Here is a 17,329-nt window from a genome sequence, read left to right on the forward strand (position 1 = left end):
TGAAGTTATTTATTTTACAATTATTTTTCCTGCGGTTAAGGCATGGTCCCTTTTGAGTCTTTCTGGATTGCCAAAATGTCAAGAGCTGGTCATAAACTGCTAAAATAGTTGTGAATGTACTTTATGGTTTTGTCTTAGTACTATTCAGGGTAAATGATGACAAGAATATGGTTGTTTAAAGTCAAATATTGATGGTAGTATACCATTTTCAAGGTGTTGAGTAGTTCAGGCCCAGACTTTTCCATTTCTTTGTTGAGCTCTAAAACGGTCTCGTTCCCAATCTAAAGTAAACTTTGCGTATTCACTGGAGGCAGTGCTCGCATGAATACTTCTGCCATAGATGATAAATCTCTCTACACCTAATTTTCTACCTTGGGAGGGAGCTCAATTCATCTTTATGTCGTCATTAATTTTACATTTGGAGAGATAAACTGCAGGTCTAGGAGATGTCAAAGAACTTAAACTACAATGGACTTCTTCCCTAAATTCTCCATCTTTGCATAGTTGAGCGGTTTGGCAAGTTTCTTCAAATACATTTCACTGCCTTTCAGTGACTGCCAGGCAGCCAACGAGTATAGTTCTGGTCAGAATGCCTTTTTAGAAACAGTGACTGTTTAATGATTAAATCGTGGGCATTTATTACATATTAATGCAACATACAGATTATGTTTTTGTTGCATAATACATACATAGCACCGGTGGTGGAAAAGTACCCAATTGTCATACTTGATTAAAAGTAACGATACCTTAATAGAAAATGAAAATGTCCCTCAGTAAAATTCTACCTGATCAAAAGGCTGGTGCCCTTGGTGTTCTAAAAAGACGAATCGGCCAACTTTCTCCTGCTTTCTTGTCTGGCCGGCCGGCCTGCCTGCCTGCCTATATATATATATTTTTATATTGAATGTTTAAAACATACAATATACTTGCAGTGAAATCGCTCAACAACTGCATCACATTAGTCATCTAACAGACTCCCATCCAGAGTGACACACAGAAGCAACCAGGGTCAACGCCCTGTTCAAGGGCACGTCGACAGATCTCCCACAAGGTCAAAAATGGGGATCCGAACCAGCGATCCATCAGCCACCGGCCCAAACTACCAACCGCCAGCCCTCCAAGATCCCCCCACAGTTCCCCAAGAGCTGCTCCTCAACCATCCGAGACCCTCCCACACAGTCGAAAATAATAAAATAATAAATAAAAATAAAAAATAAAAATAATTCCACCCACTTCCCCAATGCACTAACGACCGACAAATGAACAAAAGAGAAGAAAAAAAACAACAATACAAAAAACAACAAAGACATCAAGGACAAAAAACTTAACAGCAAGGCCAACTGAATATGTTTGAGTGCATGTATGGCACTATTTACCTGTGTGTGTGTCGGTGTATGTGCACATGTGTGCATTTGAATAAGAGTGTGTGTATATACATGTGTACAAACACCTGCACGGCATCAGCCTCAGGCAAACCAGCATTAGCTGTAAAAACACTGCCCCTCACAGTGTCATTCAAATGTACTTTTAGTTATGTTTTATTCTGACTTTATATTTTATACTTTTATCTTTGACCGTCATTCTATCCATTTTTGAAAGAAAAGCAATTTTTTTGTCCATTAAAATAACATAAAATTTATCAGAAATACAGTGTAGACATTGTTAATGTTGTAAATGACTATTGCAACCATCACTCCTGTGTTCCAATGACACTTTGTGTTAGCTAATTCATGTTTATCATTTTAAAAGTCTAATTGATCATTAGAAAACCCTTTTGCAATGTTAGCATAGCTGAAAACTGTTGTTCTAATTAATGAAGCAATACAACTTCTTTAGACTAGTTGAGTATCTAGAGCATCAGCGTTTGTGGGTTCGATTACAGGCTCAAACTGACCAGAAACAAATAACTTTCTTTTGAAACTCATCAGTCTATTCTTGTTTGGAGAAATGAAGGCTATTCCATGTGAGAAATTGCCAAGAAACTGAAGATCTCGTATAACGCTGTGTACTACTCCCTTCACAGAACAGCGCAAACTAGCTCTAACCAGAATAGAAAGAGGAGTGGGAGGCCCCGGTGCCTTACTGAGCAAGAGGACAAGTACATTAGAGTGTCTAGTTTGAGAAATAGATGCCTCACAAGTCCTCAACTGGCAGCTTTAGTAAATACTACCTGGAAAACACCAATCTCAACGTCAACAGTCAAGTGGCGACTCCGGGATGCTGGCCTTCTAGGCAAAGTTCCTCTGTCCAGTGTCAGTGTTCTTTTGCCCATCTTAATCTTTTCTTTTTATTTGCCAGCCTGAGATATGGCTTTTTCTTTGCAACTCTGCCTAGAAGGCCAGCATCCTGGAGTTGCCTCTTGACTGTTGATGTTGAGACTGGTGTTTTGCGGGTGGCAAGAATTGTATATAATCATTTTAGCTGAAAAGCACGGAGTCCTGATTCTTGCGTCGTTTTATTTATCAACTCATACACCCTGTACCATGGAATCGGTACATCAAAAATCTCTTCCCAACTATTTTGCAATCTGTATGGCACAGCTGTCAACATCCTGGTCCTCAAATGAAACTGGTATACTTTCCTATTTATGCTATTTTTATTCCTCCGCCAGTTTTGATCCTTTATATTGGGCAGACAGACCAGTTCCCTACCTCCTCCCGCTGCCACCTGCCTCCTCAATTTTTGTGGTAATGCTGTAATCAATTGGTTATACTCTTGGATTGAGCAGACCTTCCCATACATTTCTGATAACTCCATGAAAGACATAACTCTACCATTCCAATTTACAATATAATTTAAAAACAAAATACCCTTTTCAAACATCTTTCCCATAAATACAGGTTTTTTATCAACCAGCACATTTGAGCTTAGCCATAATATTTCTTCTAATATTTGTTATATCCTTTCAGGGGTATGAAATTTAAATTGTAGCCAGCTCTGCAAGGCTTGTTTGAAAAAGAGAGATACTTTGAAAAAAGTATAATTTTCAGTTAATCGAAAATTAGACATGGCATTCTGCACAAAGGCAAAAAGGCAATTTGTAAACATTGTGGAGAGCTCATTTATATCTTTTGTTTTATGAATGCCAAGTATGTCTACTTCACCGTCAACCCATTTTAAACTGCAGGGTAATGTAAAAGTTGTATTTTTTAAAGATCCAATATGTAATATTGTACACTTAATTCATAATTAGTTTTTAGTACAGAGAGTCCAGAAAAGTTATCTAGATCTTTAATGAGACATTGCAGGGATCTAGCTTGCGGACTTAATATAAAACTTGAGTCATCGGCATACATGGACACCTTTGTTTTTAAGCCTCTAATCCTTTAATGTTGTTATTTGATCTGATTTTAATAGCTAGCATTTCAATGGCCATAACGAATAGATATGGTGACAACACCTCTTGACAATTCAAAACTCTCTGAGAAGTAGCCGCTTTTTACTCTCACCTAAGGATGTTAAATATTACCTTTACACATTTTATAAGAGAATCACCGAAATTGAAAAAATCCATGCATTTATGAATACAATCCAGTCTTACTTTATCAAAGGCCTTTTCGAAATCCACTTTAAATATTCGGCCTGGCTTCTTAGACATTTCATGATGTTAATAGCCTCTAAAAGTTATTTGTCAGTAATTTGGCCTTCGCAGGAATCTTTCTGTACATTTATACATTTTCTATTTATTTTATTATTTGGAAAGAATTCCTTACAGTAATCATCATTCAGTTGGTGAGGATGAGATGGTAAATAGAACATCTGCTTAAAATATGTAGCTTCCTCTTCAGTAATGAGTTTCTGCAAATTCTTTTTGTTAGAGTTCCTGTCTTTGAGATTCAGGAAGAATTTGGTGCATTTTTATCCATATTCCATCCAGTTTGCTTTATTTTTGTAATAGATTGCATTAGATTGTTCTTGAATCAGTTCCTCCAGTTCTTATTGTTTTTCCTCTAACATATTTTGTATCTCCGTAGTATCGTTTTTATTGCTATCTATCTGTACTATTAGTTCATGGATTTCCCTTGTTAGTCTTGTCTCTTTAGCCAGAAACTGCTTTTTTATTATTGATGAATATTGAATTGAATGACCTCTGAAGGTACATTTAAAGATATCCCAAGCAATAAGGGGATTTGCTGAACCTATATTATACTGGAAAAATTCAGTTATAAATTATTTTGTCTTCGTTAAAAATGAATTGTCCTCCAGTAAACTTTGATAAACTGTCCAATATCCCTGTCCACTTGGAAATTCTATTATTTGAAGGCCAATTAGATGATGATCCGATCGCATTCTGTCTCCTGTTAAAACTGTTTTAACCTTTGATGCAAGAGAGAAAGAGACAAGAAAGTAGTCAAGACGACTAGCTTGATTAAGTCTCCTCCATGTATATCTCACTTGGTCAGGATTTTTTAGTCTCCAAATATCCACTATTTCTAATGTGTCCATAATATTTGTGATTTCCTTAAGGACACGGTGATAATAGTTTGTGGAGTTATTTCCTTTACTGTCCATTGAGGTACTTAACACAGTGTTAGTCTACCACCATAATGATTTGATCATTTGTAAATTCAATATTCAATATTACAATTCAATAAATTGTAATAAATATTTTCGAAGAAGTATGGATCATCCTGATTTGGACCATAAAGATTAATGAGCCAAATCCCTTTTTCGTCCACTTTCATATTCAAAAAAATCCACCTTCCTTGCGAATCATTCTTGACTATTTACAAATTCCGATCGAAATGTATATTAGTTAATATCATCACACCTTTTGAGTTCCTTTGTCCATGATAGAAAATTATTTCACCACCCCATTCCTTTTTCCACGCAACTTCATCAAGGATGTAGAATGAGTTTCCTGTAAACAGTATATGTTATATTCCTTTTCTTTTAGCCATCTAAAGACTGATCTTTATTTAAAAGTATTTGTTTTAAAATATACTTAAGTATCAAACGTAAATGTAATTACTAAAAGTATAAATTATTTCAAATTCCTTATATTAAGCAAACCAGACTGCACCATTTTGTTGTTTTTAAAATGTACGGATAGCCAGAGGCACACTCCAACATTCAGACATAATTTACAAATGAAGCCAGTGTGTTTAGTGAGTCCGCCAGATCAGAGGCAGTAGGGATGACCAGGGATGTTAGTTTGATAAGTGCATGATTTGATCATTTTCTTGTCCTGCTAAGCATTCAAAATGTAACGAGTAGTTTTGGGTGTTAAGGAAAAGGAAAATGTATGGAGTAAAAAGTACAATATTTTCTTAAGGAATGTAGTGAAGTAAAAGTAAAAGTAGTCAAATATATAAACAGTAAAGTAAAGTACAGATACCCCCAACAACTACTTAAGTAGTACTTTAAAGTATTTTAACTTTAGTACTTTACACCACTGCATAGCACATAGTCTGGTGAATTATCTAAAGTTGTGTTAAAGGATGTAAAGTCCCCTTTCCATGTGACAGAAAAGTTTATGTCTACTTACTTTTTGATCCTAGAACAGACTCATCCAATATGAAAATATTAATATTATGCTCTCTGGAAAATAGTATTTTGTAGAATAAACCCAAAGGCTGCTGTATTTCTCCTCATTTAAATTGCTCTGAGGCCCATCTCTATGTCACACACACACACAGACACACACACACACACACACACACAGGCATGCACACACACACACACACACACACACACACACACACACACACACACACACACACACACACACACACACACACACACACACACACACACACACACACACACACACACAAACACACAAACACACACAGTGTCAGAGGTGAGGCAGGGCCACTGTTAAAGCTCTCAGGCACGTTTGTTTGTCACGCTAGTTTATCTACCCAGACGAGAAGATTTGTGACCTTTATCAAATCCCACCTGAAGTTTTTCTTCAAGTGTATGGTTTTCTATTTGTGAATTATAAACTAAATGCATCACTAACTTCTTCACAGAGCTAGAGGACCGTGTGTGTCAGTTATTTTTTTGTTTTCTCTCTCTCCCCCCCTCTCTCTCTCTCTCTCTTTCTCTATTTCTTTCTCTTTCTCTCTTTCTCTCTCTTTCCCACAGTCTTTCCCTCTCTCTCTCTCTTATCCTCTCTCTCTGTGTCAGTTTATTTCTTTCATTTTCTCTCCATTGATATCCCTGTGGTTTAAATAGACCATTGAAACCGTAGTAGACAATGGTAGTCATTCAGAACCGTGATATCAATAACCCTAGTTGACAATGGTAGTCATTCAGAACCGTGATATCAATAACCCTAGTTGACAATGGTAGTCATTCAGAACCGTGATATCAATAACCCTATTTGACAATGGTAGTCATTCAGAACCGTGATATCAATAACCCTAGTTGACAATGGTAGTCATTCAGAACCGTGATATCAATAACCCTAGTTGACAATGGTAGTCATTCAGAACCATGATATCAATAACCCTAGCTGACAATGGTAGTCATTCAGAATCATGATATCAAAAACCCTCGTAGACAAGAGTAATATTTCAGAACCATGATATCAATAACCCTAGTAGACAATAGAAGTATTTCAGGACCATGATGTTAATAACCCTAGTAGACAATGGTAGTCATTCAGAACCATGATATCAATAACCCTAGTAGACAATTTTAGTCATTTTGAAACATGATATCAATATCTCTAGTAGACAATGGTAGTCATTCAGGACCATGATATTAATAACCCTAGATAAAATGGTAGTCATTCAGAACCATAAATTCAATAATCCTAGTAGACAATGGTAGTCATTAGGAACCATGATATCAAAAACCCTCGTAGACAATAGTAATATTTCAGAACCATGATATTAATAACCCTAGTAGACAATTGTAGTCATTCAGAACCATGATATCAATAACCCCAGTAGACAATGGTAGTATTTTACAACCATGGTATAAATAACCCTAGTAGACAATGGTAGTAATTCAGGACCATGATATTAATAACCCTAGATAAAATGGTAGTCATTCAGAACCGTGATATCAATAACCCTAGCAAACAATGGTAGTTATTTAGAACCATGATATCAGTAACCCAAGTAGACAATGGTAGTCATTCAGAACCTAGATATCAATAACCCTAGTAAACAATAGAAGTATTTCAGAACCATGATGTTAATAACCCTAGTAGACAATGGTTGTCATTCAGGACCATGATATCAATAACCCTAGTAGACAATTGAAGTCATTCAGAACCATGATATCAATATCTCTAGTAAAAATGGTAGTCATTCAGAACCATAAATTCAATAATCCTAGTAGACAATGGTAGTCATTCAGAACCATATCAAAAACCCTCGTAGACAATAGTAATATTTCAGAACCATGATATCAATAACCCTAGTAGACAATTGTAGTCATTCAGAACCATGATATCAATAACCCTAGTAGACAATTTTAGTCATTTTGAAACATGATATCAATATCTCTAGTAGACAATGGTAGTCATTCAGAACCATAATGTCAATAACCCTAGCAGACAATTGTAGTCATTCAGAGTCATGACATCAATAACCCCAGTAGACAATGGTAGTCATTCAGAACCATGATATCAAAAATCCTCATAGACAATAGTAATATTTCAAAACCATGATATTAATAACCCTAGCGGACAATGGTAGTAATTCAGGACCATGATATCAATAACCCTCATAAAAATGGTAGTCATTCAGCATTCAGAACCATGATATCAATAACCCCAGTTGGCAATGGGAGTCATTCAGATGAATGATATCAATAACCCTAGTAGACAATGGTAGTCTTTTATAACAATGATTTAAATATCCCTAGCAGACAATGATAGTCATTCATAACCATGATACCAATAACCCTAATAGACAATGGTAGTATTTTACAACCATGATATCAATATCTCTAGTAGATAATGGTTGTCATTCAGAATCATGATATCAATAACCCCAGTAGAGAATGGAAGTCATTCAGAACCATGATATCAATAACCTGGCTAAAAATGGTAGTCATTTAGATCCATTATATCAATAATCCTAGTAAAAATCGTAGCCATTCAGAACCATGGTATAAATAACCATTGTAGACAATGGTTGTCATTCAGAACCATAATATAAATATCCCTAGTCGACAATGGTAGTCATTCAGAACCATGATATAAATATCCCTATTCATCAATGGAAGTCATTCTAATAAAACAGAAGAGGTCACAATTGGAGCTGTTGCAAATTGTGCTGCAGTTACTACCTCATGCCCATGAGCTCTTGAGCCCATCCACCACTAAGCCAACACACACACTAACCGACACACTCAGACGCACGCACATACACACTCACACCCTTTAGGTATATGAGACTAATGATGATCTCCCGTTGTTAAAAAGGAAGACACACGCTGGCTATTAGCCTAATGAGTCTGTTTTCATTCAGGCTATTTTACAACATCAGGACCAAGGTAATTAGCACTATTAAATTAATAAAGTTGGCACGCCGATACCTGCAGACATCATGTCTGTCACTGTGTGTGTCCCTCGGCTAACTGTGTGTGTACAGTATGTGTGTGTGTGTCTGTGTGTATTACGTAGAAAGACCATGTTCCCTCCCCCTGGCAGTGTGAAGAGAAGGAACAGACACTTTCTTCTTTGCCCCAAAGCCTTGCTCTAAAGTCACAGAAAAGAGGATTCCAGTATGTTCTGACTGATTTCAAGATAGTATCCTCCATGATCAGACACACTTTTACTATTCCCCTCTTTCTTATTCCCAGTGTTCACAATGTGTTTTATTGGTAATAAGAGTCATTTCCCAGCAAATCCACTGAGAACTGTTCGCCTGAGCATTAGTTGGCTGGCTGACACACTGGAATATAATGGGAGCAACCAGCGATGGATAGCTGTACTTCTATTGGTCTACTCTGGCAATCCTCTCTCTCTCTCGCTCTCTGTCTTTCGCTCTCTCTCTCTCTCTCTCTCTCTCTCTCTCTCTATATATATATATATATATATTACTATATATATCTCACTCACTCTTTCTGTGTCTCTCTCTTCTCTCTATATATATATATCACTCTCTCTTTCTCTCTCTCACTCTCTCTAGATCTTTCCCTCTCTCTCTCACTCACTCACTCTTTTTCTTTCTCTGTCTCTATCTCTAACTCTCTGAATCATATATATCTCTTCTTCCTGTCTCAGTATCTTCTCTATCTTTTTTACTCTTTTTTCACTCAAATACTGCACACATCTCTCATTTTTCTACAGTATCTTCTTTCTCAGCCAGTATATGGTTATCTTGTCTTGCTCTCCCAGCATGAAGCTAAAGCTGAACCCAACCCTCCCAGCACAATGTGAATGCCCTTGGCTGTTTCCACTGTGTCCCTACCTTCAGATGTGCAGTCAGGTTCCATGTGAATGCAGCACTGAACTGCATGTAATGGCAGTGAGGGAGCCGCTGCCATTTTCCGCCTGGCTTGATACTCAGTTGAGTTGAGAAACATGAGAAAGAAGGAGGGATGGAGAGAGAAAGAGGGGGAGAGAACGAGGTAAGGAGGGAGGGAGAGAAAGTAGGGGAGAGAGAAAGATAAGTAAACGGAGAGAACGAAGGGAGGGGGAGAGAAGCAGAGAAAACCAACCATGTTTAATTTCTTACACAACCGGGTACTTAATGTGTGCATAACGACTGTCTCCCCTCTTGTCCCCATCAGAACTGCAGATCAGTGCCTGTGGAAACCCCGGGGTACCTCCCAAAGGCATCCTGGTCGGGACACGCTTTAACGTGGGGGACAAGATCCACTACAGCTGTGTAACTGGGTACGTCCTGGACGGGCACCCCCAGCTCACCTGTGTCACCAATGCGGAGAAGGGTGCTGTGTGGGACTTCCCTGTGCCCATCTGCAGAGGTGAGAGTCCATGCCCTGGCCTGTTATTGTGTGTGTGTGTGTGTGTGTGTGTGTGTGTGTGTGTGTGTGTGTGTGTGTGTGTGTGTGTGTGTGTGTGTGTGTGTGTGTGTGTGTGTGTGTGTGTGTGTGTGTGTGTGTGTGTGTGTGTGTGTGTGTGTGTGTGTGTGTCATAATGTCAGTGACAGCTGCATGCTAACGTTATGGGAGTGTGTCTGTAGAGATAGTAGGCTGTGTGTATGGCAGATGTGTAATACATTTGTCCAAATGTGGTTGTGTTTCCTTTGCTTCTGTGGGTGTTCATCTGTGAAAGTTTCTGTGTGCATGTCTGTGTCCCTTTTGTGTTTTTGTGTAACCTTTTGATGAGGAGAAAATGTGTGGGTGTGAGAGGGAGAGAGAGTGAGAGAGAGAGACAAGGAGTACATGCATGTGCGTGGCCAGGTATCTGTCAGGGTTTTGCACACCGTAAGAGAGCGTTCTGACTATGTACACCATCCTATCATCTGGATAGTCCCAGAGTGGATAGTTTTATGAGTTTTGAAAAATGTTCAAACAGTTTATTGGTAACATTTTCCAGTATGTGAGAACTCATACACTACATGACCAAGAGTATGTGAACACCTGCTCTTCAGACATCTCATTCCAAAACCATGGGCATTAATATGGAGTTGGTCCCCTCTTTGCTGCTATAACAGACTCCGCTCAACTGAGAAGGCTTTCCACTAGACGTTGGAACATTGCTGCAGAGACTTGCTTACATTCAGCCACAAGGGCATTAGTGAGGTCAGGCACTGATGTTGGGCAATTAGGCCTGGCTCGCAGTTCATCCCAAAGGTGTTCAATCGGGTTGAGCTCAGAGCTATGTGCAGGCCAGTCAAGTTCTTACACACCGATCTCGACAAACTATTATTGTATATATTTTTTTTGCCACTTTTACCCCTTTTCGTGATATCCAATTGGTAGTTTGTCTTGTCCCATCGCTGCAACTCCCCTACCGACTCAGGAGAGGCGAAGGTCGGGAGCCATGCGTCCTCCAAAACACAACCCTGCCAAGCGGCACTGCTTCTTGACACACTGCTCACTTAACCCAGAAGCCAGCTGCACCAATGTGTTGGAGGAAACACCGTCCAGCTGGCGACCGAAGTCAGCTTGCAGGCGCCCAGCCCGCCACAAGGAGTCGCTAGAGCGCGGTGGGACAAGGAAATCCCGGCCGGCCAAACCCTCCCTTAACCTGGACCACACTGAGTAAGTAGTGCCCCTCCTCATAGGTCTTCCAGTCTGGGATCGAACTGCGATGCAGTGCCTTACACCGCTATGACACTCGGGAGGCCACTCGACAAACTATTTCTGTATGAACTTCGCTTGCACAGGGGCATTGTCATGCTGAAGCAGGAAAGGGCCTTCCCCAAACTGTTGCCACAATGTTGGAAGCACGGAATCATCTACAATGTCATTGTATGCTGTAGCATTAAGATTTCCCTTCACTGGAACTAAGGGGCCTAGCACAAAACATGAAAAACAGCCCCAGACCATTATTCCTCCTCCACCAAACTTTACAGTTGGCGCTATGCAGCATTCCTCTGGCATCCGCCAAACCCAGATTCACCCATCAGACTGTCAGATGGTGAAGTGTGATTTATCACTCCAGAGAGCACGTTTACACTGCTTCAGAGTCCAATGGCGGTGAGCTATACAAATCAAATCAAACTTTATTTGTCACATGCGCCGAATACTATAAGTGTAGACTTTACTGTGAAATGCTTACTTACAAGCCCTTAACCAACAGTGCAGTTAAAGAAGAACATATTTATCCAGTAAACTAAAATAAAAAGTAATAATAAAAAGTAACACACTAAGAATAACAATAACAATAACGAGGCTATATACAGGGGGCACCGGTACCGAGTCAGTGTGTGGGGGTACAGGTTAGTTGAGTTAATTTGTACATGTAAGTGTGGGTGAAGTGACTATGCAAAGATAATTAACAGCGAGTAGCAGCAGTGTACAAAAGGGGGGGGGGGTCAATGTAAATTGTCCGGAGGTGATTTTATTAATTGTTTAGCAGTCTTATGGCTTGGGGGTAGAAGCTGTTGAGGAGCCTTTTGGTCCTAGACTTGGTAGCAGAGAAAACAATCTATAACTTGGGTGACTGGAGTCTCTGACAATTTTATGGGCTTTCCTCTGACACCACTTATTATATAGGTCCTGGATGGCAGGAAGCTTGGCCCCAGTGATGTACTGGGCTGTTCGCACTACCCACTGTAGCGCCTTATGGTCAAATGCCGTGCAGTTGCCATACCAGGCGGTGATGCACTTATTGATGAAGCTGATGACTGAGGTGGTGTAGTCCTCAATGCCATTGGATGAATCCCGGAACATATTCCAGTCTGTGCTAGCAAAACTGTCCTGTAGTGTAGCATCCGCGTCATCTGACCACTTCCGTATTGAGTGAGTCACTGGTACTTTCTGCTTTAGTTTTTGCTTGTAAACAGGAATCAGGAGGGTAGAATTATGGTCAGATTTGCCAAATGGAGGGCGGGAGAGAGCTTTGTATGCATCTCTGTGTGTGGAGTAAAGGTGGTCTAGGATTTTTTTTCTCTGGTTGTACATGTGACATGCTGGTAAAAAATTTGGTAAAACCGATTTAAGTTCGCCTGCATTAAAGTCCCTGGCTACTAGGAGCGCCGCCTTCTAGGTCAGCATTTTGTTCTTTGCTTATGGCTTTATAGAGTTGGTTGAGAGCGGTCTTAGTGCCAGCTTCGTTCTGTGGTGGTAAATAGACAGCTACGAATAACATAGATGAGATCTCTCTTGGTAGATAGTGTGGTCTACAGCATATCATAAGGTACTCTACCTCAGGTGAGCAATACCTCAAGACTTCTTAAATATTAGATATCGCGCACCAGCTGTTATTGACAAATAGACACACATCATCTTACCAGAGGTAGCGTCTCTGTTCTGCCGGTGCATGGAAAATCCCACTAGCTCTATATTGTCCGTATCGTCGTTCAGCCACGTCTCGGTGAAACATAAGATGTTACAGTTTTTAATGTCCCGTTGGTAGGATAATCTTAAACGTAGGTCATCAATTTTATTTTCCAATGATTGCACGTTAGCAAGAAGAACGGATGGCAGTGGGAGTTTACTCACTCACCTACGGATTCTCAGAAGGCCGCCCGATCTGCATCCCCTTTTCCTGCATCTTTTCTTCATGCAAAAGGGGGGGATCTGGGCCTGTTCCAGTGAAAGCAGGATGTCCTTCTTGTCAACTCGTTAATGAAAAAGTTTCTTCCAGTCCGCGGTGAGTAATTGTTTTTCAGATGTCCAGAAGTTATTTTCGGCCATAAGAGACGGTAGCAGCAACATTATGTACACAATAAGTAAAAAAATAAGTTACAGAAAATGCAAAAAAACTAACAAAATAGCACAATTGGTTGGGAGAACGTAAAACGTCAGCCATGTTCTTTGGCGCCATCTTTCCACCTCTGCAGCCGTGCTTGGCATTGCGCATGGTGATCTTAGGCTTGTGTGTGGCTGCTCAGCCATGGAAACCCATTTCATAAAGCTCCTGAAGAACAGTTTTTGTGCTGATGTTTGGAACTCAGTAGTGAGTGTTGTAACCGGGGACAGACGGTTTTTACGTGCTACGCACTTCTGTTCTGTGAGCTTGTGTGACCTACCAATTTGCGGCTGAGCCGTTGTTTCTCCTAGACGTTTCCACTTCACAACAGCACTAACAGACCGGGGCAGCTCAAGCAGGGCAGAAATTTGACGTACTGACTTGTTGGAAAGGTGGCATCTTATGACTGTGCCACGTTGAAAGTCACTGAGCTCTTCAGTAAGGCCATTCTACTGCCAATGTTTGTCTATGGAGATTGCATGGCTGTGTGCGCGATTTTATACATCTGTCAGCAACAAGTGTGACTGAAATAGCCGAATCCCCTCATTTGAAGATGTGTCCACATACTTTTTATATATAGTGTATTTCAGAGCGGCATCCATAGAAAACAGAATCCATTTTCCCATGAGACAAAGGCTGTCTCCTCTGCCGCTGTGAGTCAACTGCGATGGCAGTTAGACACAGAATAGAATCACAGTTGTGAGCAGACAGGATATTTTCCATAAGAGCTGTGGAAAGTTATTCATAAACCACGACATTATCAGCATATAGGAACATGCACACATACACCATCAGCATACAGAGGAAGAAGCCTGTGATCCGCTGCACTTGCTTTAAACACATCCAGATTTATTGTTCCTGTGTTGGGGCCAATTATAATGTGCATTATCCATGACCGTTTTCAAATAAGAGCCTCTTCATAGACAGCCGTGTGCCTCCGCCTGATATGTCCTTAATAATGAGTCTGAGATGAAAGCAACGTGCATCATCTTTCCCTTCTGTCTGATGCACACTGGATAGAATTACCATAGCCCCAGTCAATGGAGTAATTGCATAATAAGTATTAATGTTACCCCTCCCTCCGGCAATGCAACGCCATCCTGCAAATAAGTGCATATTAAAATAAACCATTAAGTGATCCGTAATTGAACAAGGTTGTTTAGAAAAAGGTGAAATTAAAAAGAAATTGGTTGGAGTAGCAAGCCTGGACCATTTCAGTGAGTGAAATTGGAAGGGTAGCGGGTCAAAGGGAAAATAAACCCAGATCCATCGGCATTACGAACCTATTATCTGTGTCGGCCTATGGTCATTCAGCATGTGGTTATGAATAAGCACAGAGTAAAGTGAGGCTGTGGTCAAAAGTAGTGCACTATAAAGGGAATAGGGTGCCATTTAGGATGCAACATGTGTATACAGGATGTTAAATATACTGTATACTGTACAATACAATCATGTTCATATTGTCCTCATGACATTGGTTGTGAATAAGTTATTCACATTGTAGTCCATTCTTTCTGCATTTCAATCTCTCTACAATCCTCCAGGGTGACTTCTGGTAGTGAATAAGTACTAAGTGACTTTAGCTCAGTGGAATGCCGTGACAGAAGTCAAGCGTCAATCACAAATCACATATGTGTTCAGGAAGTTGTGTGACACAAAACTGAACCGTAACCTACATGCTCTTAATAGATGCTCAGCCTGCAATTTGTTGTCCCAGATCAGATCATGTGATACCTCTTTACATCTGGAATTCAATCACCAATAATTTCCTGTTTAAATAGAAGAACTCAAAATGGCCTCCACATCTTTAGTAGAAGGCGGGAGGCCATCGGTTCCATCACAATCGGACGGGTGAATTATCTAGAGTAAAGCAATTTATGCATAACCACAAGCGAACATTCGGAAGATCATCTAGAAATGTACATTCTGACTGGGGCTTGTGCTCTTTGTATATTAGTGGGCCAGGGAGCCACTAGCTGAGGGCTAATGTGATGAGAATCTCAATGGCTGATCTGATGCCTGCCAAGAACCTGGCATCGGTACAAATTGATTTTTTGCAGGCATTCTTCAACCCTCAAATAGAAATGAGAGACTATTTTGCTGAGTTGAAGGCCAACTACCCATTCCCTGGACATTATAAGATGGGCATTTGCCTTGCATGAATGTTTGAGGGGGGAAAAGTAATACGTACACTGACAAAACTCCAAATTAGATTGGCTTGGAGTTGAATGGGAAATACACACTGGTGTGTGTGTGTGTGTGTGTGTGTGTGTGTGTGTGTGTGTGTGTGTGTGTGTGTGTGTGTGTGTGTGTGTGTGTGCTCTGTAAAAAAAAGTTTAAACTAAGTACTGTATTATTAAGTAACTGGTTCCACAGTCTTTTTTTTGGTTACTCAACTTTTCGGTCAAAGTGTTACCTAAACTTAGTATGTTTAGTTGGCCCAAACGTAGCTCCAAATTGAGAAAACGTACACAAAAATGTAATCAACTTAAAATTATGTGTTTACTCAAATTGTCTCATAATGTTCATTCAACTAGAAATTATTACTTGAGCATCTTACCCCCTCCCCCCCAAAAAGACTATAGAACTAGTTACACAAACACAGTGCTTTTAACATGCAATATTTTCAACAAGTTGACATACATGATTATATTGTGCGTGTTTGTATATACAGTAATTAATATTCAACATGTCCTCACCTCGGATTTGAACTTACAACCTCTTAATTCACAGCATTCCAATAGCCCTGCTATGCAGTGGCGATTTCGATTAAGACATTAATGAGCGAGCTAGCACGGACGTAGTCAATACAACTATTTGTTCAACACTTTTGAAATGTACAGGGACAGAATTCAGAAATGGGCCGTTCTTACAGTTTTCTCCCTGTACACCAAGTCAGAACCGTAGGATAAATTAAAATCAAATCAAATCAAAATGTATTTGTCATGTGTGCTGAATACAACAGGTGTAGACCTTACAGTGAAATGCTTACTTACAGGCTCTAACCAATAGTGCAAAAAAGGTATTAGGCGAAGGGGGCATATAAGCAGACAATGAAAGCTCTTACAATATTCGATGATTACATTTCTCAAAAACAGGTTATAGGCTACATGTGCACCACCAAGTCAGAACAGTAGGTGAAATTAAGAGGTGAAAATAGACTAAATTATAAGGGTGAGGCACATGTGCTGCTAACAGCTTACTACACAGCATACATTTAGTATTACTTTCTTAGCTACAGTATACATATCTCATTTATGCAGAAGCAATCAAGTGAGCTGTGCTCACTTAAACAGGAATTTGGCATGGCAGTCTTCGTGGTCAAATTTTGTCATCAAACTTTGTCATCAAAGTCTGGATTTACTCTGGATTTATGGTGCTTTCAAGACAACAGGGAATTCAGAAAAAATGGAATCATGATGACATCAGTGATCTTCAGGACGTAGCTCTAGAAAGAGGTCCAAGTTCCAGATTTACAATTCCGAGTTGGATGAAAGTTCAAAATGTATTTTCCCAGTCATAGCTCATTTTTCCTGAGTTCCCAGTTGTCTTGGACTCACTAAAGTCAGATTTTGCAATTCCGAATTAGCAGTTGTTTTGAGAGCAGCACAAATCATGCTTCATTGACAGCATGGCCAATGTTGAATGTTTATAATTTTAAACTAGGAAAAGAGACCCTTAATCTTTGCAGTCTAATAGCAGGCTAATGATTTCTTTGCAATGCTTGCAGTTAGCCACTGATTCCTTCCAAACCACTCATTGTTGAATTTTCAATTTCCAACTTGTTGTGTAATGTTAATGTCCAGTGGCCGATGAGCACCAATACAATTGATCTAGAATTTCTCTTCATATGACAAGGATTAAAAAGGATTTGCCAGTAGATTGTCGACTTGTCCAATCAAAGCTACTGTAGATATAACGTGATAAATTTATCTGGGGCCAATGACCTTGAGCGTTCTTGGATGGGCACTTCTAATGTAACTCTATGGCAGCACCCAAGGGGCTAGAATTTTAGAGCTCTACCCTTAGACTTGGTGG

General features: G+C 39.7%; 1 protein-coding gene across 1 annotated transcript in view; it reads left to right on the top strand.

Annotated features, from left to right (window-relative positions):
• LOC106570400 (CUB and sushi domain-containing protein 3-like) overlaps nucleotides 1–17,329 on the top strand; it is a 725,317-nt gene that overhangs the window by 201,764 nt on the left and 506,224 nt on the right. The window contains 1 exon segment of the mRNA XM_014142665.2: nucleotides 9,700–9,894. Within this exon segment, the coding sequence (XP_013998140.1) occupies nucleotides 9,700–9,894 (195 nt within the window).

This window comes from Salmo salar, chromosome ssa14, assembly GCF_905237065.1.
Source record: "Salmo salar chromosome ssa14, Ssal_v3.1, whole genome shotgun sequence".
Taxonomy (NCBI): domain Eukaryota; kingdom Metazoa; phylum Chordata; class Actinopteri; order Salmoniformes; family Salmonidae; genus Salmo; species Salmo salar.